This window comes from Mobula hypostoma, chromosome 5, assembly GCF_963921235.1.
Source record: "Mobula hypostoma chromosome 5, sMobHyp1.1, whole genome shotgun sequence".
Taxonomy (NCBI): Eukaryota; Metazoa; Chordata; class Chondrichthyes; order Myliobatiformes; family Myliobatidae; genus Mobula; species Mobula hypostoma.
Genome location: NC_086101.1, coordinates 13807645 through 13832865, shown reverse-complemented (window position 1 = coordinate 13832865; position 25221 = coordinate 13807645). Strand labels below are relative to the sequence as shown.

The window sequence follows — 25221 nt, the reverse complement described above, 5'->3', positions numbered from 1 at the left end:
GTTTTGTGGCAGCAGTGCAGTGCAATACATAATTTGAAAAAAAAACTAAATTACAATATCTAGGTGACCAGAGTGGAGATACGTTGCTACCAAAGGAGGTGTAATTCCTCCATTAGCCTGCAGGTCACCCTTGGGCAAGGTGTAGCACCTGCTTAGCCTCCCAATTATGGTCATGTGATGCCATGGGAGCAGAGGGTGTATGGTTGTATGAGCAGCTGCTGCACAAATCCTGGTTATGCGACCACTGACGCCAGGCAGACAGTCTGAAGAGTATTGATAATGGCTGGGGTCACCTGATTTGTGAAAACACTGCCCAGAAGAAGGCAATGGCAAAGCATTTCTGTAGAAAAAATTGTGCATAACAATCACGCTCATGGAAGGACCACGATTGCCTACGACACAGCACATAACAAACTAGCAAACTATATACAGTGGTGCTAGAAAGTTTGTGAACTTTGTGGAAGTTTCTCTATTTCTGCCTAAATGTGACTTTAAATGTGATCGGATCTTTACGTAAGTCCTAAAGCTAGATAAAGAGTACACAATTAAATAAATAACACAAAAGACATTATGCTTGTTCATTTATTTATTGCGAAAAATTATCCAATATTACATGTATTTCTTGTGGGGGGTGGGGTATGTGAACGTCTGAGGTAATGCCTTCTGTAAAAGCTAATTGGAGTCTGGTGTTGCAATCAATGAGATGAGATTTGAGCTCTGGGTTGTAAAGGTGTCCTGCCCTATTAAAAGAAGTCAAGTTACTGACAAAGCTTGCTCTTCCCAAGAAAGATCTGTTCATGTGCACCATGCCTTGATCAAAACAACTTTCAGAGGACCATAGAAGAGGAATTGTAGAGATGCATGAAACTGGAAAAGGCTGCAAAAGCATTTCTAAAGACCTGAGTGTTCATCAGTCCATAGTAAGGGAATTGTCTCCAAATGGAGGAAATTCAGTATTGTTGCTACTCCCCCTAGGGTGTGGGCATCCTGCAAAGACCACACCAAGAGCATGATGTGCAATGTTGAAGGAGGTGAAAAAGAATGAAGGGTAACAGCAAAGGACCTACAGAAAGCTCTAGAACTTGCTAGTCTTTGTTCTTCTGTCCTTTATTAGAAAAACACTGAACAAGAATGGTGATCATGCAAAGACACCACGGAGGACTCACTGCTCTCCAAAAAGAGCATTACAAAAAGACCACCTAGATGTTCTGCAACACCTTTGGGTCATTGTTCTGTGGACAGATGAGAGAAAAGTTGAACTTTCTGGCAGAAATGCACATTGCTATGTTTGGTGGAAAAAGGGCACTGCAAACCAACACCAAAACCTGGTGGAAGGAGCTTCATGGTTTGAGGCTGCTTTGCTGTCCCAGGTCCTGGACAGCTTGCAGTCGTTGAGGAAACAATAAATTCAAAATAATGCGGATGCGATGGTGTCTTTTAAGAGACTCTTAGGTAGGTGCATGGAGCTTAGAAAAATAGAGGGTATGTGGTAGGGAAATTCTAGGCAGTTTCTGTAGTAGGTTACGTGGTTGGCACAACATTGTGGACTGAAGGGCCTGTAATGTGCTGTAGATTTCCATGTTCTATGTTAAAATTGTGTTAAGACCATTTTACAGGAGAATGTCAGGATAGTAGTCCATCACCTGAAGATTAATAGTTGGATAATGCAACAAGACAATGATCTGAAAGACAAGAGTAGATCAACAACAGAATGGTTTAAAAAGAAGAAAATTTGTGTTTTGGAATGGCCATGTCAAAGTCCTGGCCTTAATCCTATAGAAATGTTGTTGAAGGTCCTGAAGCAAACAGTTCATGCAAGGAAGCCCACCAACATCCCAGAGTTGAAGCAGTTTTGTAGAGAGGAATGGCCTAAAATTCCTCCAAGCCAATGTGCGGGACTGATCAACAGTTACTGGAAATGTTTGGCTGAAGTTATGGCTGGACAAGGGGTCACATCAGTAACTGAAAGCAAAGGTTCACATACTTTTTCCAACAAATACATGTAATAATGGATCAGTTTTTTCAATCAATAAATTAGCAAGTATAATATTTCTTGTTTTATTTAATTGGGTTCTCTTTTTAGGACTTGCATGAAGATCTGATCACATTTTAGATCATGCTTATGCAAAAATAAAAAAATTCTACAGAGTTCACAAACTTTCTGTCACCACTGTACAGAGGTAGTGATGTACATATCTTCATTGTCCATTCAGAAATCTGATGGCAGAGGGCAACTGTGACAATCTGGCATTCCTGGGGTTTTGGTAATGTGGAACCGACAGATTTCCCCAATTATTCAATGTTGCTCCTATTAAATCTCCAACATACTTTAAATGAGCTTTTAAAAAAGTTACACCTATTGAACTCTGTAAGCTTTAAGGATACATGGCCTTAATTCAGGGCACAGAAATGTGCTCAACTCGCCCATGCCAACCATGATGTCTGTCTACATTAATCCCACTTGCTTGCATTAGGCCCACATCTCTCTACTCTTTCCTATCCAAATATGTATCCACATGTCCTAGGTATTGCTCTTGCACCATAGGGTCTAGACCATAATCATAGGAGCAGAATTAGGCTATTTGGCCCATCAAGTCTGCTTCACCATTCAATCATGGCTGATCCTTTTTTACCTCTCCTCAGCCCCACTCCCCGGCCTTCTCCCCATAACCTTTGATGCCATGTTCTATCAAGAACCTATCATGCTCTATCTTAAATACACTCATCAACCTGGCCTCCACAGCTGCCTGTGGTAATAAATTCCACAAATTCACCACCCTCTCGCTAAAAAAAATTTCCGCAACTGTTTTAAATGGACGCCCTTCTATCCTAAAGTTATGCCCTCTTGTTATGGACTCCCCCACCATAGGAAAATATCTTTCCACATGTACTCTGTCTAGGCCTTTCAACATTAGAAAGGTTTCAATGAGATCCTCGCTCATATTAAATTCCAGTGGTACAGACCACAGCTATTAAACGTTCCTCATGTGATAGTCCTTTCATGCTCGGAATCATCGTTGTGAATATCTTCTGAACCCTCTCCAATGCCAGCACGTCTTTTAGATGAGGAGCCCAAAACTGTTCACAATACTCAAGGTGAGGCCTCAGCAGTGCCTTATAAAGCCTCAGCATCACATCACTGCTCTTGTATTCTGGACCTCTTGAAATGAATGCTGACATTGCATTTGCCTTCCTCACCACTGACTCTATCTGCAAATTAACCTTTCAGGATGTTCTGCACAAGAATTCTCAAGTGCCTTTGCATCTGAGATTTTTAGATTTTCTCCCCATCTCGAAAATAGTCTGCACATTTATTTCTACTACCAAAGTGCATGACCATGCATTTTACAACATTGTATTTCATTTGCCACTCTCTTGCCCATTCTCCTAATCTGTCTAAGACCTTCTGAAGCCTACCTGTTTCCTCAACACTAAGTGCTCCTCCACAAATCTTTGTATCATCTGCAAACTTGACAACAAAGATAATTCCATCGTCTAAGTCATTGATATACAGCATAAAAAGAAGCAATCCCAAAACCGATCCCTGCGGAACACCACTAGTCACTGGTAGCCAACCAGAAAAGGATCATTTGTTTCCCAGTCTCTGCCTCTTACCAATCAGCCAATGTTCTAACCTTGCCAGTAACTTTCTTGTAATACCATGGGCTCTTAGGTAAGCAGTCTCATGTGTGGCACCTTGTCAAAGGCTTTCTGAAAGTCCAAATATACAACATCCACTGCACTCCCTTTATCTATCCTGCATGTAATCTCCTCAAAGAATTCCAACAGGTTCATTAGGCAAGATTTTCCCTTAAGGAAACAATGCTGACTTTTCCTATCTTGTCCTGTGTCATCAAATACTCCATAACCTCATCCTTAACAATTGACAACAACATCTTCCCAACCACTGAGGTCAGGCTAACTGATCTATAATTTCCTTTCTGCTGCCCTCTTCCTTTCTTAAAGAGTGGAGTGACATTTGCAATTTTCCGATCCTCTGGCACCATGCCAGAATCCAGTGATTTTTGAAAGATCATTGCTAATGCTTCCACAATCTCTAGTGCTACCTCTTTCATAACCCTAGGGTGCAGTTCATCTGGTTCGCATGACTTATGTACCCAAAGGTTTTTCAGCTTTTTGAGCACCTTCTCCCTTGTAATAGCTACTGCACTCACTTCTCTTCTCTCACACCCTTCAACATCTGGCAATGATCGGAAGCAGTGTCAGTAAAAGAGGAAAGAGTATTACTGCCTGGTGTAACATGGTCTTGTTCTTTCTCAGTGTACGAGGATCTCGTGGAGCCTTTAAGGAAGTGTTGCCCAGCTGCCATGGATGTGTTGAATGAGGATGGGCTCACTCCAAGGGAAATACTCAAATTAATGATGACGTATCAGGTAACTACTGTTTCTGAAGGTCTGGGCTACCCTAGACTTGCTAACCAGAATTTGGAAGCTTAGGACATGGAAGTTCTCTCAGAGGGATTCAGCATGAAAACAGACATCATCAATGCCAACCATCAAGTAATTGTCTTTACACTGATTCTATTTTCCCCACATCCCCATCAATTACCCCCACCCCCCGGCAGATCTAATCACTCACCTTCACAGCAAGGGTAATTTACCCACCAATCCGCACATTTTGTGAGATGAAGCTGGAACACCCTGAGGAATGCCAAATGGTATAAGGGACAACGTGCAAACTCCATTCAGACAGCACTGGATATGAGAATTAAACCTGGGTTTCTGGAGCTAAGAGGCAGCGGGTCCGATAAAGTACCACTATGAAGCCCAGTTCTTTTGATGGTGACAGGAGAGACTGCAGTTTCTGAAATCTGAGCAGCACCCAGAATGCGGCAGGAGGGTCTCGGCACCTCAGCAGTCAACATTTCAAGATCAAGACCCAACATGTCGACTATCCATTTCCCTCTTTAGGTTCTGCCTGACTTGCTGAGTTTTGTGTGTTTCTTTCATTCTGTCTGTGCACTTTATCCCACAGTTCCCTTAGTATCAAAGTTAACAAGGGGAATTTCACAAGGGGATTAAAATCATTTTCAAATCATTTCTTTGGTATTTTACACAGGAAAGTTCGTTTAGATTATTATCTAAATGGAGTCAAGTTAGGAGAAGGGGAAGTATGACGAGATCTAGGTGTTCTTGTACAACGTTTGTTCATCAGTCACTGAAAGCAAGCATGCAAGTACAGCAGGCAGTGAAGAAAGCTAATGGCATGCTGGCCTTCATAACAAGGGGAATTGAGTAAAAGAGCAAAGAGGTCCTTCTGCAGCTGTCCAGGGCCCTGGTGAGACCACACCTGGAGTACTGTCTGCAGTTTTGGTCTCCAAATTTGAAGAAGGACATTCTTGCTATGGAAGGAGTGCAGCGTAGGTTCACAAGGTTAATTCCCGGGATGGTGGGACTGTCATATGTCAAAAGATTGGAGCGACTGGGCTTGTATACTCTGGAATTTAGAAGGCTGTGAGGGGATCTTACTGAAACATATAAGATTATTAAGGGATTGGACACGCTGGAGGCAGGAAGCGTGTTCCCGCTGATGGGTGAGTCCAGAACCAGAGGCCACAGTTTAAGAATAAAGGGTAGGCCATTTAAAATGGAGTTGAGGAAAAACTTTTTCACCCAGAGAGTGGTGGATATATGGAATGCTGTGCCCCAGAAGGCTGTGGAGGCCAAGTCTCTAGGTGCTTTCAAGAAAGAGATGGATAGAGCTCTTAAAGATAGCAGAATCAAAGGTTATGGGGATAAAGCAGGAACTGGATACTGATTGTGGATGATCAGCCATGATCACAGTGAATGGCGGTGCTGTCTCGAAGGGCCAAAGGGCCTACTCCTGCACCTATTGTCTGTTGTCTATTGATTTATTCAACAATAAAGCACAGACCAGATACAATGAAACAGTTCTGAAGTCGAAGTTCAGTTTATTGTTAGATGCGCAAGCACGTATGTGCATAGGTGCAATGAACAACCTTGTAGCAGCATCAGGCACATAGTAACATATAAGCAGAATTCACAAGAAAAAGCATTGTTCAGTTACATTACTGTGCAAAAGTCTAAGGCATACAAGACTTAGAGGGGGACCAATATTCTTGCCGGCAGGTGTGTTGGATCTGTTGGGGAGGGTTTAACAATTTGATGGGGGGTGGGTGGGAACCAGAATGAAGGGATGGATGGTGAAAAAGCGAAAATGGGATGCGGTCAGACTGTCAGAAAGGACAGGCAGATGTTAGGACGAAATTGCAGCCAGAAAGGTGAGTATCAGTGGATTAGGGATGCAAAATCAAAAAGAGTAGCAAATACAGCACTCAAAATGTTATATCTCTATGCACAGAGTATAAGGAATAAGGTAAATGATCTTGTTGCACTACTACAGATTGTCAGGTTTGATGTGGCCATCACTGAATCGTGGATGAAGGATGGTTGTAGTTGGGAGCTGAATGTCCAAGGTTACACATTGTATCGAAGGGATAAGAAGGTAGGAAGAGGGGGTGGCGTGGCACTGCTGGTAAAGAATGGTATCAAATCAGTGGAAAAGTGTGACATAGGATCGGTGGTGAATCCTTGTGGGTTGAGTTAAGGAACTGCAAGGGTAAAAGGACCCTGATGACAGTTATTTACAGGCTTCCCAACATTAGCTGGAATGTGGACCACAGATTACAACAGGAAAAAGAAAAGGCATGTCAAAAGGACAATGTTATGATAGTCTTGGGAGATTTTAACACGCAGGTCGATTGGGAAAATCAGGTTGGTAATGGATCCCAAAAGAGTGAATTTGTTCAATGCCTACAGGATGGCTTTTTAGAGCAGTTTGTCATTGAGCATACTAGGGGATCAGCTATACTGAATTGGGTGTTATGTAATGAATTGGAGGTGATTAGGGAGCTTAAGGTAAAAGAGCCCTTAGGAGGCAGTGATTACAATATGATTGAGTTCAACTTGAAATTTGATAGGGAGAAAGTAGTATTTCAGTGGTGTAAAGGAATTTACCATGGTATGAGAGAGGAGTTGGCCGAAGTAAATTGGAAGGAGCTGCTGGCAGGGATGACAGCACAGCAGCAATGGCATGAGTTTCTGGGAAAAATAAGGAAGATGCAGGACAGATGTATTCAGAAAAACAAAGAAATACTCAAATGGCAAAGTAAAACAACCATGGTTGACAACAGAAGTCAAAGCTACTGTAAAAACAAAAGAGAGGGCATACAACAAAGAAAAAATTAGTGGGAAGGTAGAGGATTGGGATGCTTTTAAAAACCAACAGTGAGCAACAAAAAATTAATGAAAGGGAAAAAATGAAATATGAAAGTAAGATAGCAAACAATGTCAAAGTGGATAGTAAAAGCTTTTTCAAGTACGTATGTATGTATAAATAAATAAATAGAGAGAGAGAGATGAGAGTGGATATAGAACTGCTAGAAAATGAGGCCGGAGAAATAGTAATGAGGACAGCGAGATGCTAGATGAAGTAAGTAAGTATTTTGTATCAAGTCTTCACTGTGGAAGACACTAGCAGTGTGCCAGGTGTTGTAGTGTATGATGGAAGAGAAGGGAGTGTAGTTACTATTATAAGAGGAAGTGCTTAAAAAGCTGAAAGACCTAAGGGTACATAAGTCACTGGACCAGATGATCTTCACCCTAGGGTTATGAAAGAGGTGGCACGAAAGATTGTGGAAGCATTAGCAACGATCTTTTCAAAAATCAATGTACTCTGACATGGTGCCAAGGGACTGGAAAACTGCAAGTGTCACTCCACTCTTTAAGAAAGGAGAAAGACAGCAGAAAGGAAATCATAGACCAGTTAGCTTAACCTCAGTGGTTGGGAAGATGTTGGAGTCAGTTGTTAAGAGTGAGGTTATGGAGTACTTGTTGACACAGGACAAGATAAGACAAAGTTAGCATGGTTTCTTTAAGGGAAAATTTTGCCTGACAAACCTGTTGGAATTTTTTGAGGAGATTTTATGTAGGATAGATCAAGGGGATGCAGTGGATGTTGTATATTTGGATTTTCAGAAGGCATCTGACAAGGTATCACACATGAGGCTGCTTACCAAGTTAAGAGCCCATGGTAGCACAGGGAAGTTACTAACATGTTTAGAGCATTTGCTGATTAGTAGGAAGCAGCGAGTGGGAATAAAATGATACTTGTCTGGTTGGCTGAGAGTGGTGTTCCACAGGGGTTGGTGTTGGGACTGCTTTTTATGCTGTATATCAATGATTTAGTTGATGGAATCATCTTTGTTGCCAAGTTTGCAGATGATACAAAGATTTGTGGATAAGCATTTAGTGTTGAGGAAACAGGTAGGCTGCAGAAGGACTAGATAGATTAGGAGAATGAGCAGGAAAGTGGCAAATGAAATACCATGTTGGAAAATGCATGGTCATGCACTTTGGTAGTAGAAATAAATGTACAGACTATTTTCTAAACAGGAAGAAAACCCAAAAATCACAGAAGCAAAGGAACTTGAGAGTCCTTTTGCAGTCACGGCTGCAAAAAAAGTGGACGTCATGGAGGGATTGTCTACTGAGTCTCTGTGGGTGGAAGTTAGGAACAGGAAGGGGTCAATAACGTTACTGGGTGTTTTTTATAGGCCGCCCAATAGTAACAGGGATATCGCGGAGCAGATAGGGAAACAGATCCTGGAAAGGTGTAATAATAACAGAGTTGTTGTGATGGGAGATTTTAATTTCCCAAATATTGATTGGCATCTCCCTAGAGCAAGGGGTTTAGATGGGATGGAGTTTGTCAGGTGTGTTCAGCAAGGTTTCTTGACACAATGGGTAGATAAGCCTACAAGAGGAAAGACTGTACTTGATTTAGTGTTGGGAAATGAACCTGGTCAGGTGTCAGATCTCTCAGTGGGAGAGCATTTTGGTGATAGTGATCATAATTCTATGTCCTTTACAACAGCATTGGAGAGAGATAAGAACAGGCAAGTTAGAAAAGCGTTTAATTGGAGTAGGGGGAATTATGAGACTATCAGACTGGAAATTGGAAGCTGAAATTGGGAACAGATGTTCTCAGGGAAAAGTACGGAAGAAATGTGGCAAATGTTCAGGGGATATTTTTGTGGAGTTCTTCATAGGTACATTCCAATGAGACAGGGAAGTTATGGTAGGGTACAGGAACCGTGGTGTACAAAGGCTGTAATAAATCTAGTCAAGAAGAAAAGAAAAACTTACAAAAGATTCAGAGAGCTAGGTAATGTTAGAGATCTCGAAGATTATATGGCTAACAGGAAGGAGCTTAAGAAGGAAATTAGCAGAGCCAGAAGGGGCCATGAGAAGGCCTTGGCGGACAGGATTAAGGAAAACCGCAAGGCATTCTACAAGTATGTGAAGAGTGAGAGGATAAGAGGTGAAAGAATAGGACCAATCAAGTGTGACAGTGGGAAAGTGTGTATAGAACCAAAGGAAATAGCAGAGGTACTTAACGAATACTTTACTTCAGTACTCACTATGGAAAAGGATCTTGGTGATTATAGTAATGACTTGCAGCGGACTGAAAAGCTTGAGCACGTAGATATTAAGAAAGTGGATGTGATGGAGCTTTTGGAAAGCATCAAGTTGGATAAGTTGCTGGGACCGGATGAGATGTACCCCAGGCTACTGTAGGAGGCGAGGGAGGAGATTGCTGAGCCTCTGGCAGTAATCTTTGAATCATCAATGGGGACGGGAGAGTTTCCAGAGGATTGAAGGGTTGCAGATGTTTTCCCTTATTCAAGAAAGGGAGTAGAGATAGCCCAGGAAATTATAGACCAGTGAGTCTTACTTCAGTGGTTGGTAAGTTGATGGAGAAGATCCTGAGAGGTATAATATGATTAGGAATAGTCAGCATGGCTTTGTCAAGGGCAGGTCGTGCCTTATGAGCCTGATAGAATTTTTTGAGGATGTGACTAAACACATTGATGAAGGAAGAGCAGTAGGTGTAGTGTATATGGATTTCAGTAAGACATTTGATAAGGTACCCCATGCAAGGCTTATTGAGAAAGTAAAGAGGCATGTGATCCAAGGGGACATTGCTTTATGGATCCAGAACTGGCTTTCCCACAGAAGGCAAAGAGTGGTGTAGACGGGTCATATTCTGTACGGAGGTCGATGACCAGTGGTGTGCCTCAGGGATCTGTTCTGGACCCTTGCTCTTCATGATTTTTATAAATAACCTGGATGAGGAAGTGGAGGAATGGGTTAGTAAGTTTGCTGATGACACGAAGGTTGGAGGTGTTGTGGCTAGTGTGGAGGGCTGTCAGAGTTTCCAGTGGGACATTGATAGGTTGCAAAGCTGGGCTGAGAAGTGGCAGATGGAGTTCAACCCAGGTAAGTGTGAAGTGGTTCATTTTGGTAGGTCAAATATGATGGCAGAATATCGTATTAATGGTAAGACTCTTGGCAGTGTGGAGGATCAGAGGGATCTTGGGGTCTGAGTCCATAGGATGCTCAAAGCAGCTGTGCAGGTTGACTCTGTGGTTAAGAAGGCATACGGTGCATTGGCCTTCATCAAGCGTGGGATTGAGTCTAAGAGCCGAGAGGTAATGTTACGGCTATATAGGACTCTGGTCAGACCCCGCTTGGAGTACTGTGATCAGTTCTGGTCGCCATAGAAAGGATGCAGAGGAGATTTACAAGGATGTTGCCTGGATTGGGGAGCATGCCTTATGAAAACAGGTTGAGTGAACCCGGCCTTTTCTCCTTGGAGCGATGGAAGGCGAGATGTGACCAGATAGAGGTGTATAAGATGATGAGAAGCATTAATCGTGTGGATAGTCAGAGGCTTTTTCCAGCGCTGAAATGGTTACCACAAGAGGACACAGGTTTAAGGTGCTGGGGAGTAGGTACAGAGATGTCAGGGGTAAGTTTTTTACTCAGAGAGTGGTGAGTGCGTGGAATGGGCTGCCGGCAAAGGTGGTGGAGGCAGATACGATAGGGTCTTTTAAGAGACTTTTGGATAGGTACATGGAGCTTAGAAAAATAGAGGACTGTACATAAGCCTAGTAATTTCTAAGGTGGGGACATGATGACACAACTTTGCGGGCCGAAGGGCCTATATTGTGCTGCAGGTTTTCTATGTTTCTATGTTTTATGCAGAATATCGTAAAGGTTGACTTGCAGGTAGAGTTGTTGGTGAGGAAGGCAAATGCAATGTTAGCATTCATTTCAAGAGGTCCAGAATGCAAGAGCAGGAAGATGATGCTGAGGCTTTATAAGGCACTGGTAAGGCCTCACCTTGAGCATTGTGAACAGTTTTGAGCTCCTCATCAAAGAACTGATGTGCTGGCATTGAAGAGGATCCAAAGGCGGTTCACATGGATGATTCCCAGAATGAAAGGGTTATCATACAAGGAATATTTGAAGGCTCTGGATCTATACTCGCTGGAATTTAGAAGGTTGAGTGAGTATCTCATTAATACCTTTTGAATGTTGCCTAGACAGGGTAGATGTGGAAAGGAATTTTCCATGGTGGGAGAGTCCAGGACAAGAGGGCATAAATTAAGGATAGAGGGGTATCCATTTAAGACAGAGTTGCAGAGAAATTTCTTTAGCCAGAGTGTGGTGAATTTGTGGAATTTGTTACCACAGGCAGCTGTGGCGGCCAAGTCGTTGGGTGTATTTAAGGCAGGGATTGGTATGTTCTTGATTGGACATAGCATCAAAGGTTATGAGGAGAATGAGGAATTGGGTTGAGGAGGGGGAGAAAGGATCAGCCATGACTTCTGCACAGTTTTGTGTTTGTAAATCGGGTGGGAATGGTGAGGGTAGAGTACTGTGGGAGGGGTGAGGGACAGCTGGTAGAGAAGAAGTGGCCGGACCGGGGGGGATGGCACAGTGTAGATACACCCAGCCCTGAGATACCAGGCAAGGTCAATTGATTCCAAACAACTGGTGCATTGGTCATTACAGAATGTCCCTCTGGTGCTTCCCACTGCCTCCCCTCTCTCTTCTCATTCTCCCTGTCCCCTTCCCACTCTCAGTCCACAAAGGAGATCCATATAAGAATCATTCGCATGTCATGAAATTTGTTGGGTTTTTTTTGTGGCAGCAGTACAGTGCAACACATAAAATTGCTTCAGTAAAGGTCTTAGACTCCCGAGCTATATACAGTGGCATGCAAAAGTTTGGGCACCCCTGGTCAAAATTTCTGTTACTGTGAATAGCTAAGCGAGTAAAAGATGACCTGATTTCCAAAAGGCATAAAGTTAAAGATGACACGTTTCTTTACTATTTTAAGCAAGAAAACTATTTTATTTCCATCTTTTACAGTTTCAAAATAAAAAAGAAGGACCTGAAACAAAAGTTTGGGCACCCTGCATGGCAGTACTTAGTAATACCCCCTTTTGCAATTATCACAGCTTGTAAATGCTTTTTAACTTCATCAGTTAAAATCTAAACAAGCCTGATGCATTTTGGAAACAAGTCCTGTGGACTGATGAAGTTAAAATAGAACTTTTTGGCTGCAATGAGCAAAGGTATGTTTGAAGAAAAAAGGGTGCAGAATTTCATGAAAAGAACAACTCTCCAACTATTAAGCACGGGGGTGGATCGATAATGCTTTGGGCTTGTGTTGCAGCCAGTGGCACGGGGAACATTTCACTGGTAGAGGGAAGAATGAATTCAATTAAATACCAGCAAATTCCGGAAGCAAACATCATACAGTCTGTAAAAAAGCCAAAGGTGAAAAGAGGATGGCTTCTACAACAGGATAATGATCCTAAATACACCCCAAAATCCACAATGGACTACCTCGAGGCGCAAGCTGAAGGTTTTGACATGGTCCTCACAGTCCCCTGACCTAAATATCATTGAAAATCTGTGGATAGACCTCAAAAGAGCAGTGCATGCAAGATGGCCCAAGAATCTCACAGAACTAGAAGCCTTTTGCAAGGAAGAATGGGTGAAAATCCCCCAAACAAGAATTGAAAGACTCTTAACTGGCTACAAAAAGCACTTACAAGCTCTGATACTTGCCGAAGGGGGTGTTACTAAGTACTGCCTTGCAGGGTGCCCAAACTTTTGCTTTGGGCCCTTTTCCTTTTTTGTTATTTTGAAACTGTAAAAGATGGAAATAAAAAAGTAATGTTGCTTAAAACATTAAAGAAATATGTTATCTTTAACTTTATGCCCTTTGGAAATCAGGTCATCTTTTACTTAGCTATTCACAGTAACAGAAATTTTGACCAGGGGTGCCCAAACTTTTGCATGCCACTGTATATTTGCCTATGAGTTTTGCACAGTACTGTGTAAATTATAACGTACAAAGTGGTCTGAGTATTGCCAGACTGTAGTGATTAGGTTTGTGTCCGGTGGTTCAACAACCGAATGGTTGAAGGGGTGTCGTTGTTCTTATGCCTTGTGGAGTGTGACCTCACGCTTCCAATGGTAGCTGTGAGAAGATAACGTGGTCTGGTTGGTGGGGATCTGTGATGATGGATGTTGCCTTCTGGAGACAGCGCCTGCTGTAGATTGTGGGGAGGGATGTGTCTGTGAAGAAAATGGTGACATTAGTAGAACTGTAAAGAAAGTAAATTACTCTTCCTCTGTGTCTTATCCAATATTTATTCTGTGTAAAACATCTAACAGCAGACCATACAATGAGACCAGGAGGAGCCCATTCTACAAAACTGGCAGTGGCACCTCTTAGTTTGCTCTGCAAAAGTAAGGCTGTTGCTTATGGTTTTCCAATATGTATTAACAAATAATCAATGTTTGTTGAAGGAGCAAATCTTATTGCACCCAACAGTTCTACTTTCTAAACTTCTACTTTCCAAACCTCTCAGCAGGACCCTGGAACAAAAGTAGTTGAGGCAAGTGACAATCCAGTGCAGGCGGAAGAGCAGGCCTTTGACACACAGAAGAACATTGCTGACAGGGAGTGGTATTGCAAGCTGTTTGGTGAATGTGAGGATGAATTCTACCAGAACTGCGGTCGTTACGAAGGTGAGAGCAGATTATTTGTGGTAATGACTATGGAACAATGGAGTATGTTAGACTGAGCCCATGGAGTGTGGTCTGGAGGAATGTACCATCAGTTTCCACCACGCGCCAAACAGAACATAGAACAGTGCAGCTCATAATGTCAGCTTAAACTAATCCCTTCTATCTGCACATGGTCCATATTCCTCCATTTCCTGCAAATTCACATGCCTATCTAAGAGCCTCTTGAATGCCATAAGACATTGGAGAAGAATTAGGCTATTTGGCCCATCAAGTCTGCTCAGCCATTACATCATGGCTGATTTATTTTTTCCTTTTCATCCCATTCTCCTGCCTTCTCTCCATAACCTTTGACACCCTTACTAATCAAAAACCTTGCAACCGCTGCTTTAATTATACCCAGTAACTTGGCCTTCACACCCATCTGTGGCATTGAATTCCACCAATTCACCACCTTAAGACTAAAGAAATTCCCTCTCAACTTTGTTTGAAAAGGATGGCCTTCTATTCTGAGGCTGTGCCCTCTGGTCTTAGATTCTCCACTATTGGAAATTTGTTGTCTACATCCACTCTATCCAGGCCTTTTAATGATTTTATTGTATCTGCTTCCATCGCCACCCTTGGCAGCCTATTCCAGGCAGCTAGCACACCTTAAAGCTGTGCAAATGTACAGTATTTATAACACAATATCAGACAATTAGGCTCGCCCAGTATATGCTAGTGATTTTATTTCATGCAAACCTCTTCCCACCCTATCACTGTCACCTTTTCTTCTTCCTGTGTTTAACTATCTTTTTGTGTTGCTCAGCTCACACACTCCTTGTTGTATTCAGTTCCACCTTTCACTCTTGAACTTTTTGTGAACAACCTATGTCCCTATCTGCTGGTTATGTATTCCTCCGTAATTTACCATTTGCTCTACCCAACATAAACCCTTCTCTGCTCCAAGGAGAATGGTATCAGATCTCAGTAGGACCTTGGGTCAGCAGTAGAGGAGGGGAAGGAATACACTGGGGTGCAACACACTTACAGTAACACACACACAAAATACTGGAGGAACTAAGCAGGCTGGGCAGCGTCTATGGAAAAGAGTATACAGTTAATGTTTTGGGCCAAGACTCTTCATCAGGACTGGTGAAAGTCATAGTCATCACGTCATACTGCATAGAAACTGGCCATTTGTCCCACCATACCCACACTGGCCAGATTTAATATCTCTGGCGTATGTCGTGAAATTTGTTGTTTTGCAGCAGTAATACATAACAATAAAATCCATAAGTTACAATAACAAGTAAAAGAGGAAAATTAAATTAAATTAATTGTGCAAAAAGAGAGGGGTGAACAATCAGAAGAGAGAAAAACTGAGGTGATATATTAATCAAATCTCCCAGCACATTGCCTATAGTCATTCATGTTTAAATGATTCAAGTATTTTCTCTACCATGGGTCCCCAACCTGCGGTCCACAGACCCCTTGCTTTAATGATAGAGGTCCATGGCATAAGAAAGGTCGGGAACCCCTGCTCTGGACACTTGATAAGTGGTGTCAGCAACTCTACTTGCACACTGTTTTGTATTCCCGGTACGTGCAGCTGTTTGGGTGACAAAGGTCCCCTTGAGATTCTCATTAAATCTCCTGCAGTCTACCCTATTGATCCTCTCAAATTCTACATTTTTTTTCTGTAAGAAGAGGTACTTTGGGCCCATCAAGTCTGTGCTGGCAGTAGCATTCATCACTTTATTTTCCCTGTGACATATTGTCCACACGTGCCTATCCGTTTCCCCAGATTCACCTCTCCTCAACACATTGTTGTCTGGATTGGGGAGCAAGCTTTATGAGAATAGGTTGAGTGAACTCGGCCTTTTCTCCTTGGGGTGACAGAGGATGAGAGGTGACCTGATAGAGGTGTATAAGATAATGAGAGGCGTTGATCGTGTGGATGGTCAGAGGCTTTTTCCCCAGGGCTGAAATGGCTTACACGAGAGGGCACAGTTTTAAGGTGCTTGGAAGTAGGTTAAGATGAGATGTCAGGGCTAAGTTTTTTACTCAGAGAGTGGTGAGTACATGGAATGGGCTGCCAGCGACGGTGGTGGAGGCGGATATGATAGGGTCTTTCAAGAGACTCCTGGACAGGTACATGGAGCTCAGGAAAATAGAGGGCTACGGGCAAGCCTAGGTAATATCTAAGGTAAGGACATGTTCGGCACAGCTTTGTGGGCCGAATGGCCTGTATTGTGCTGTGGGTTCTCTGGTTCAACAAGCGACAATTTTACAGTGAGCAACCCACACATTCTTGGGGTGTGGGAGGAAGCCAGAGACCCCAGTGGAAACACACACAGTTACGAGGAGGAAGTGCAAACTCCACGAGGGTCAATGTCAGCATCAGGGATTGGAGCTGGGTCTCTGGAGCTGTGAGGCAACAGCTCTACCAGCTGCTACTCTGTTCAAAGTGCGGACATGATAGAACCTTGAAATTTACTGTAAGCATGATTCGGTTCCATTGCACACTCACACTTTCCCCAGAAAGTCCAAACATAACCCCTAGTCAGGGTGGTAATTCTACAAACTTTTTAAAATGTATCCTCAAAATTCAGGGACCTGCAGAAGCTGAGGAGAAATCTGTGTCAATACACAAAAGGAAAGCGTTCAAGGCAGTCATTTCCAGAATACCGAGGGGGCTTACCCATCATCAGAAAGTCCCCCACCTTGCTATTTACCAGCAGTTGAATGTGACTGGTATCAAACAAGCGAGTCCATCAAGCCTGCCTTATGTTGCTGGTGGCAGGGAATCATAGCTCATAACTTGTGCTCTCTTGTGTTTGCCTCCATGACTCTGTCTTGCATTCCTTCCTCGTTTCCAGCCCTGTGGGAAAGGGGAATTTGCTGTCAGGTGAGAAGGGGAGAACCCTTGGATCATTTAGGGGAAAGTACTTCTTCATCTCAGATCGTGGAGGGTAGAATTGGAGGCCTTGCCTGCCAACTGCTGTCCTAACTGTTGTCACAAGCAATCTCGTCATTCAGGATACAGTCTAGCACTTGAAGAGTTGTGGCAGCTCATTCTTTGTATTCAGTCAACATGGAAACCAACGGATTTCGAGCCATGAAGGGATATGTGGATAGTGCAGGAAAATAGCTCTGATGTAGAAGATGAACCCCCATGATGTTTTTTGAACAAGGATCAGGTACAAAGGGCAGATGACTCACTGGGCAACACGGCATGGATGAGTTAAGCTGAAGGGCCTGTTTCCATGATGTATTACTCAATGGTTAATTCTTCCTCTTTATTCTGTAATTGCATGAAGGGTGACACAAAGTTTCAGCACACACCATGCCAGCTGACATTGTGTGTCATTGTAATGAGTCACATTTAAATGCAGAATTACTTTTAAAATAATTATCAATCTGACCCGGTGGTCGAAGACTGGATTGAGAGCAGTTACCTGTCCCTGATCCCAGGAGCAGACTTAATGGCCCGAATGGCGTAATTCTGCTCCTCAGGAGACTTGCTCTCTAATCCAGGCAGCATCCTGGTGAATATCCTTTGCACCCTCTATAAAGTTTCCAGATCCCTTGCTTAATAAGTCAACCAGAAACAAACACAGTGTTCCCTGGTTGCATATTGACTGCAAATTGTTTAGTCATAGTCATACTTTATTGATCCCGGGGGAAATTGGTTACTGACCTTAATTCTAAACTGGAGCTCGTTGATACCTTATGGCCATTGGAATGGATGGGCGCAGACAATGTTTTTGGTTTCAATAATATACTTTACTCATAGTTTATCTATTTTTATTCACCCCTGATAAGGGGCTTCAGAAAATTGTGAGGCCCAGATATGGTAAATAGAGTTTTCCTCATACCATTCCTTGCAAACTTTTGTAGACACGTTCCCATCATCTCCCCACAGGTTCCACCACCTACCTACCTACTTGAAGCAACTTACAATGGGCGTTGAAATTCGTCAGTCCCAAAAATGTTGATTGTTTCTTGTCCTCCTGAAATGCTGCTCAACCTGTTGAGCTCCTCCAGCAATTTGTTTCTCACTCTTCATAATTGTTGGGATTGTTATTGGGACATGCTGCCCCTTGCATTTGTTGCTACCATTCTTTTAGAGTGAATCAATGCCACGCCTATTTTCTGTTTGAGCAATGAACCTATGAATCATGTGGGAGGCTGCTGTAAAGGACCCAAACCCTGAGTGACTGTAGTCTTTCCACTACAGAGCCTTTGCGTTGGCTGCACTGAGTTTCCATGTGTCCTTCACATTCCCTTACAGTCATCCTACACAGGAACGCCAGTAAGTGTCAGCATTTTTCGCCAAGTTGCGTGGTGCAGTGCAGGAACAGGCACTTTGGCCTATGATATCTGTGCCGCCTATGATGACGAATTAAAGTAAAGCTACACGTGATAAGTTTGCTTCTCATCCACCCTGTTCACATGCCTGTCTAAATGTCTCTTAAATGCCAGTATCATGCCTAATTCCACGTCATCCCTGGCAGTGCATTCCAGGTAACGACCACTCTCTGTTTTTTAAAAATAAATTGCCTTACACATCTTCCTTAAGCTATCCCTCCCTTACTGTTAAACAATATCTTCTAGTATTACCAACCCTGGGGGAAAACCCTATCTCCACCCTATCAATGTCATTCATAATTTTATAAACCTCTTGTCAGCCTCTGATTCCCCAGAGAAAAACAATACAAGTTTGTCCAGCCTCTCATTACAAGTTAATACTAGCTCATCCATGAAGTAACAGACACACAAGATGCTGTCGGAACTCAGCAGGTCTATGGAAAAGAGCAAACAGTTGAGGTTTCGGGCCGAGACCCTTCATCAGGACAGGATTTGCTGTTCTCCTAGATGCTGCATGACCTGGTTTTCTCCAGCATTTTACATGTGTTGCATTGGATTTCCAGCATCTGCGGATATTCTTATGTTTGTGAATCCATGAAGTGGTGTTGTAAATCTCTTCTGCACCCTCTCCAAAGCCTCCACGTTCATCCTGTAATGGGGCAACCAAACACTACGCACAATACTCCAAGTGTGGCCTCGCCAAGATTTTTCAACACGACTTCCCAATTCCTGTACTCAGTATCCTGAGCAACAAAGGCAAGAATGCCATTGGCCGCCTTTACCACCCTATCTACATGTGTTGATGATTTTCTATCATCAGTCAAAGTTTGTCTCGGTCTGTTTCCCTAGAAACAGGCTGCAGAGGGCAGGCATCCTCAGTGGGAAACGCAGTGGAGATGGACTTGCAATGAGTGTCTTAGCCTGAATGAGATTCATTTGTGGAATTTCCACCCAAGGTTTGTTGCCCTAGGCCCATACGCAACAGAATTCAGGACGACGTGAGGGATCTCATTAAAACCCAATGAATACTGAAGTCCTGGGTAGAGTGGGCATTAAGAGGATGTCTTTATTATACTACTAATCTTTCATCAGTAGGAGAGTCTGGAATCTGAGAGCACAGCATCAGTGTAAAGGGATGGCTCTTTAAAGCTTCTTCAGCCAGAGGGTGGTGAGTCTGTGGAATCTATTACAGGTTTCCCCCGCCATCCGAAGGTAGAGTGTTCCTATGAAACGGTTCGTAAGCCGAAATGTCGTAAAGCGAAGAAGCAATTACCATTTATATGGGAAAATTTTGTGAGCATTCGCAGACCCAAAAATAACCTACCAAATCATGCCAAATAACACATAAAACCCAAAATAACAGTAACATATACTAAAAGCAGGAATGGTATGATAAATACACAGCCTATATAAAGTAGAAATACTTTTCCACAATCATTGCTGGCACTGTTCTCCATAGCGAAAATCTCACGCAAGCGCTGTTGGCAAAAACACCCTGTCCAGTAACCTTTAAGCTATGAAGCTGCCAAATCATACCAAATAACGCGTAAAAATACACAGCCGATATAAAGTAGAAATAATGTATGTACAGTTTAGTATCACTTACTGGAATCGGGACAGTGCCGAGCACACTGATGATGGTGTGTTAGGCTGAGTCATCGCAGATTGGGGTGGTGCAGTGGCCCCCACCCTCCGGGCTGCCGACGGATACATTGCCGCGAAGCACACAGGGGTGCAGCGGTAGCCGGGACGCACCCAGCACATCTTTAAGAAAAAAGTCGAAATAAACATGCTAATTAATTCGTAACAGTGAGGTTTCGTAAAGCGAACGTTCGAAAAGCGGGGGACATCTGTACCACTGAGGGCTGTGGAGTCCAAGTCATTGGGTATAATTAAATAGGAATCGTTAGCGTCTTGGTTCAAAGGTTTCAAAGGTACATTTAATGTCAGAGAAATGTATACTGTATACATCCTGAAATGCTTTTTCTTTGCAACTATCCATGAAAACAGAAGTGCCCCCAAAGAATGAACGACAGTTAAATGTTAGAATCTCAAAGACCCCCCCCCCCAGTTCCCCTCCCTCTCGCGCATAAACAGCAGCAATCAACGATTCCTCCCCCACCCCCATCGGCAAAATAAAGCATCGGCACCCGCCACTGAGCACTCAAGCATACAGCAAAGACACAGACTTGCAGTACTCCAAAGACTACGCGTTCACCCAGTATTCAACATACCACAGGCATGCTCTGTCCCTAGTAAGAGAGAAAGAGATGTCTCCGTTTCACAGCGAGAGGGGAGCTGGTTTAGGATGTTAAAAGTCCGTTGCGTCACTTTTTTCCAAGCTCTGCGCCCGAAGATCTCAGGTCTCTGGGCACACAGCCAAAGATCTCCTGGCTCCCACAGCGCACCGGTCTGTTGGGACACCAACCTTTGATCCACCCGTCTCCAGAGCCCCAAGATCCTAGGCCTCCAAAGGTGAGCCGAACTCTTAGGCCACACCCTTGGCATGTTGGAAAACGGCCAGTCATGAAACCCTGAGAGCGGGTCCCATTCCCGCGAAGAACCAAAGTCAGTATGTATCTCCAGGTCAGGGTCTTCAAAAGAACCTTGAAAGGGAAAAATAGAGATATTAAAGATGGAAATAGAGCTGTTTCCAATAATGTAAGCAAAGGAATTGCCATTTAGCGCCATCTTGCCTAAGCTCCACCCTCCTGGTATTTGTGTTAAGGGTGACAGGCAGAAGGTGGGAGAATGGGGTTGAAAAGTAAATCAATCATGATTCAAAGGGCCTAATTCTGCTCATGTATCTTAAGGTGTACACACATTCCTCTCCCACCCAAATCTCAGTCAAGAATGCAACTAATGACTGAGCTTCCGCATTGTTCCGGTGTAGAGGGAGCTCCAGGGTTCAGGCTCAGCAATAGTGAAGGAATATATCCAAGTCAGGATAGTGTTGGAGTTGAAGGGGTACCACATATCAATGGGTGTGACTACGGAAAGCTTCTCCCTGAAAACCAGGAAGGAATGGACAGAGTAAGAGGAAATGTTGCTTGACATGGACCAGTTGGGCCAAGGGGCCTGTTCCAATACTGTAGGACTCTCTCACTCTCAACTATAGAGGCAAACAGCAAAGAAACAGGCCCCTCAGGCCACCTGATTCCCATCTAAGCTAGTCCCACTTGGCCCATAACCCTCTAAATCTTTCCTATCCAAGTACTTTTTAAATGTCTCGTTACTGTACAGCACCTACCACAACAACATCCTCTGGCAGCTTATTCTAAATACTGACAACACTCTGGATGAAATATTTCTCCTCAGATTCCTGTTAAATCTCTCCCCTCTCATCTAAAACCTATAACCCTCTAGTTCTTGATTTCTCAACTGTGGGAATAAGACTGCACATTGTCCCTAATGACATTATGCACCTTAAATAAATCACCTCTCATTCTCCGATGCTCCAATGTGAAAGGAGGTAACTTGCTCAACCTCCATTTAGTCCCTCCATTTCTGGCAATGTCCTTCGCATTTCTTCCAGCTTAATGGCATATTTCCAATAGCAAGATGACCAAACTGGAACACAATATTCCCAATGTGGTGTTAGGACCATCTTGTACAACTACCAATATGACAGCCTGAGTGATGAAGGCCAGAGTGCCAAAAGCTTTTCACTACCCTTTCTGCCCGCAATACCACTTCCAGGGAATCATGTACCAGTGCTTTTAGGTCCCTCTGTTCTACAACACTCCCCAGGGCCCTGCTATTCACTGTGGATGTCCTACCCTCATTTGTTATCCCAAAATACAATACCTCGCTCTGGTCTGAAGTAAACCTGACTTGCCATTCCTCACCCCACTTACGCAGCTGATCATCATCCCACTTTAAATCCTGATTACCATCATCACTGTCAATAACATTGCCTACCTTAATTGTCACTGCAGACTTGTTAACCTTTTCTTGTATGTGCTCATTCAGATTGACCATATATGCTGAACAACAATGGGCCCATTCTGGTCATGGGACCCCAGTCCAAAGTAGTAAACTTCTACCAACCCCATCTGCTTCCTCCCATCAACCAATAATGTGTCCACTTAGAGCATCCTGGTAGGAGGCAGCTGTTCTGCAACACTCCCTAAGGTTCTGCTGTTCACCGTGAAAGCCCTACCTAGATTTGTCTTCCCAAATTACAACATCTAGCACTTGTGCAAATTAAACCCCACTTGCCATTTCTTGGTCCACTTAGATAGCTAATCAAGCTCCCGCTGTAAATACCAATGGCCACCTTCAGTTCGTACCGATCAAATCATTGCACAGTGCATTGAGCTGGAATAAGGTAAAACAATAACAAAACAGAATGAAGTGTAAAAGCTACAGAGTGCAGGTAAACGATAATGTGCAAGGCCGTAACAAGTTAGATTGTGAGGTCAAAAGTCTATTTTATAATATACTATCAATGTGTTAGTGTCCGCTACAAACTTAATAACAGTCTTTTCCTCTCTGATAAAGAGGATTACTCCCTGCCAGATGCTGAGCCACAGACGTATGACGAGTGGGCCGACCGACTGGCGAGAGAGTATGCGGCGAAACGTGCCCAGGCAAAGGGAAGCCAGAGGAGGAGACCCCAAATGGAGCAGGATGGGGGGCTACAGCGGCGGCTGGAGGAGGAGCACCGGCAGTATCTGGAACGTGGCGCCCGAAAGGCAGAAGAGCTGGCAGGCAGCCGCAAGCAGCGCTACGAGCAGGGTTGCGCCGAGGTGTTCAGTGGGGTGGGGGGCAGCCTGCTCGCCTATTCCGACATCCCCTGGCCCGACCCGCGGGGCACGGTGGACGACATGGTGGGGGTGATCCTGCACGGGGTGGACCGGAGCCAGCCAGGCACCTTCCGTCGCTACCTGAGGCAGCAGCAGGTGGTCTGGCACCCCGATCGCTTCGCACAGAGGTGCGGAGGTCGGCTGCTGGAGGCCGACCGACAGCGGGTCCTCGACACTGTGATGGCCCTCTCACAGGCTCTCAACAGGCTAGCCGACAGCATCCGCTAAAACCATCAGCCCCCCCTTCCCATTCCCCATCTCCATCATGGAGCAGGAGCTTCGCCGCTGTTGTGTTTTCATCAGCTAAGGATGTCATGTTTCATTGGGCCAAACCTAGTCATTAAATTGTTCAGAACATGAACAGCCCATTTTGACAATGTCAGAGTTCCTATCTACTTTCAGGCCGCCTGAGTCCTACATTCCTTTCCTATCCAACTCTTCCCCCCACTCCCCATCATCGACAGGAACTGCTGCCTCAGGAAGGTGGCATTATTTATCAAAGATCTCCCACTTAGAGGGCCACACTGTCGCCATCGGGCAGAGGTACAGAAGCCTGAAGTGTCACCCCACCAGTTTCAGGAACAGCTCTGTTCCTACAATCGTCAGGTTCTTGAACTGAACTGCACAACCAAACCGTAACTTCAACAACAGAACACTATGGAGCGCCTCTTGCACTACCATGGACTTGTCTGATCGTGGTTTCTTTGCACTAAGGACTAGTTTTGGACAGTTATTACTGTTTTGTACAATTTATGTTTGTGTTTTATCTGAACCCACATACCTGTGATGTAGCTAAGCTTTTTCCATTGCATTGTTCCTGACAATATGCTTGACTACTTGTCCAAATGCCTTTTAACTGTTGTAATTGCATGTGCTTTCCACCATCTGTTCTGGCCTCTTGTCAGATATTTAGCATCCTCTGTATGGGAAAAATCTACCCCTCAGATCTTTTAAATTTCTCCCCTCTCACCTTAATACTGTGCCCTCTAGTTATAGTCTTCACTGCCCTGTGCTAAAGACTATCCATCCTATCGATGCTCCTAATAATATTATAAACCTCTATAAGGTCATTCTTCACCCTTCACCATTGCTATGAGTATAAACCCAGCCTATCTAGTGTTTTCCTTTAACTGAAGCTGTCCATTCCAAGCAACTTTGTGATGGATCTCAGAGACATGAGACAAACAGTGCTGGAATCTGGAGCAACAAGATGTCTGCTGGAGGAATTCAATGGGCCAAACAGCATCTGTGGAGGAAAAGTCTTCAAATTCCAGCTTTGACAATTCTATTCCCCCACAGATGCCACTCAAACTGGTCAAATCTCCTACAAGCAGGTTTGTTTGTTCCCCCGATAAATATTTTCTGTATTGTCTCTATCACTACTAAATATGTCCTGATGTGTGGTGACAGTACTTCGATATTAAATGATGTCTTATCATATCCTAGACCGCCACAGTTCTGACCATCCTCTTCCTAGTTACGAGATGTCATGCAATTAAGAAAAAAATAATTTCACCTTCCTCTGATGAGTTTTTGGTCCTTGGATTTTCTTTCATGGTTCTTTCTGGAATGTGACTGATTTGTTCATTCTGACCTCTAAAGTCTGCTGTTACCTGGAAAGGTGGGAGAAAGCTCATGGTACCAGAGTCTCAGGGGGTGGGGGGGGGGGGAGAAATGGGAATTTCTTGTTTCTTGTGATCCAGTAGAAAATAAATGTCCCTGTTTATTGTCTGAGAACCCAGGGAGATGTACAGTTTTGGACCTCTTCCAATATCTCTTCTGACTGATTGGGTGATGGATGGTTTTTGGTTTTAGGTTTTACAGGATTTTCAGATCAAACTATAGACTGAGGGTAGAGTGCCATCGTTTGGATGGTGGGCTATTTCAGTGAAATTTAAGAGACCACTGGACAGGTATATGGAGGAATTTAAGGTGGGGGGGGGTTTATATGGGAGGCAGGGTTTAAGGGTCGGCACAACATTGTGGGTGGAAGGGCCTGTACTGTGCTGTACTGTTCTATTCCACTGGGTGAATGTTAATAACTTTCTCTTCCTTCAGTCATCCCACCCCCAGTTTTCTGAATCCATAGTTCTCCCTCTATCTACAAACATCCCTAAAAGCGATTA

At 43.7% G+C, this 25221-nt stretch overlaps 1 protein-coding gene across 5 annotated transcripts in view; it reads left to right on the top strand.

Annotated features, from left to right (window-relative positions):
• The window catches only part of nfkbil1 (nuclear factor of kappa light polypeptide gene enhancer in B-cells inhibitor-like 1), a 39366-nt gene extending 14610 nt beyond the window's left edge, over positions 1 to 24756 (top strand). For 4 of the 5 annotated variants that reach the window (XM_063048068.1, XM_063048065.1, XM_063048066.1 and 1 more), the window contains 3 exons: positions 4282 to 4394; positions 13778 to 13937; positions 22791 to 24755. In XM_063048068.1, the coding sequence (XP_062904138.1) occupies positions 4282 to 4394; positions 13778 to 13937; positions 22791 to 23323 (806 nt within the window). In that variant the 3' untranslated portion in view covers positions 23324 to 24755. Of the gene's footprint in view, positions 1 to 4281; positions 4395 to 13777; positions 13938 to 22790 lie in introns of all 5 variants that reach the window. The other variant, XM_063048067.1, reaches the window with a different exon arrangement.
• Positions 24757 to 25221: the final 465 nt, after the last annotated feature.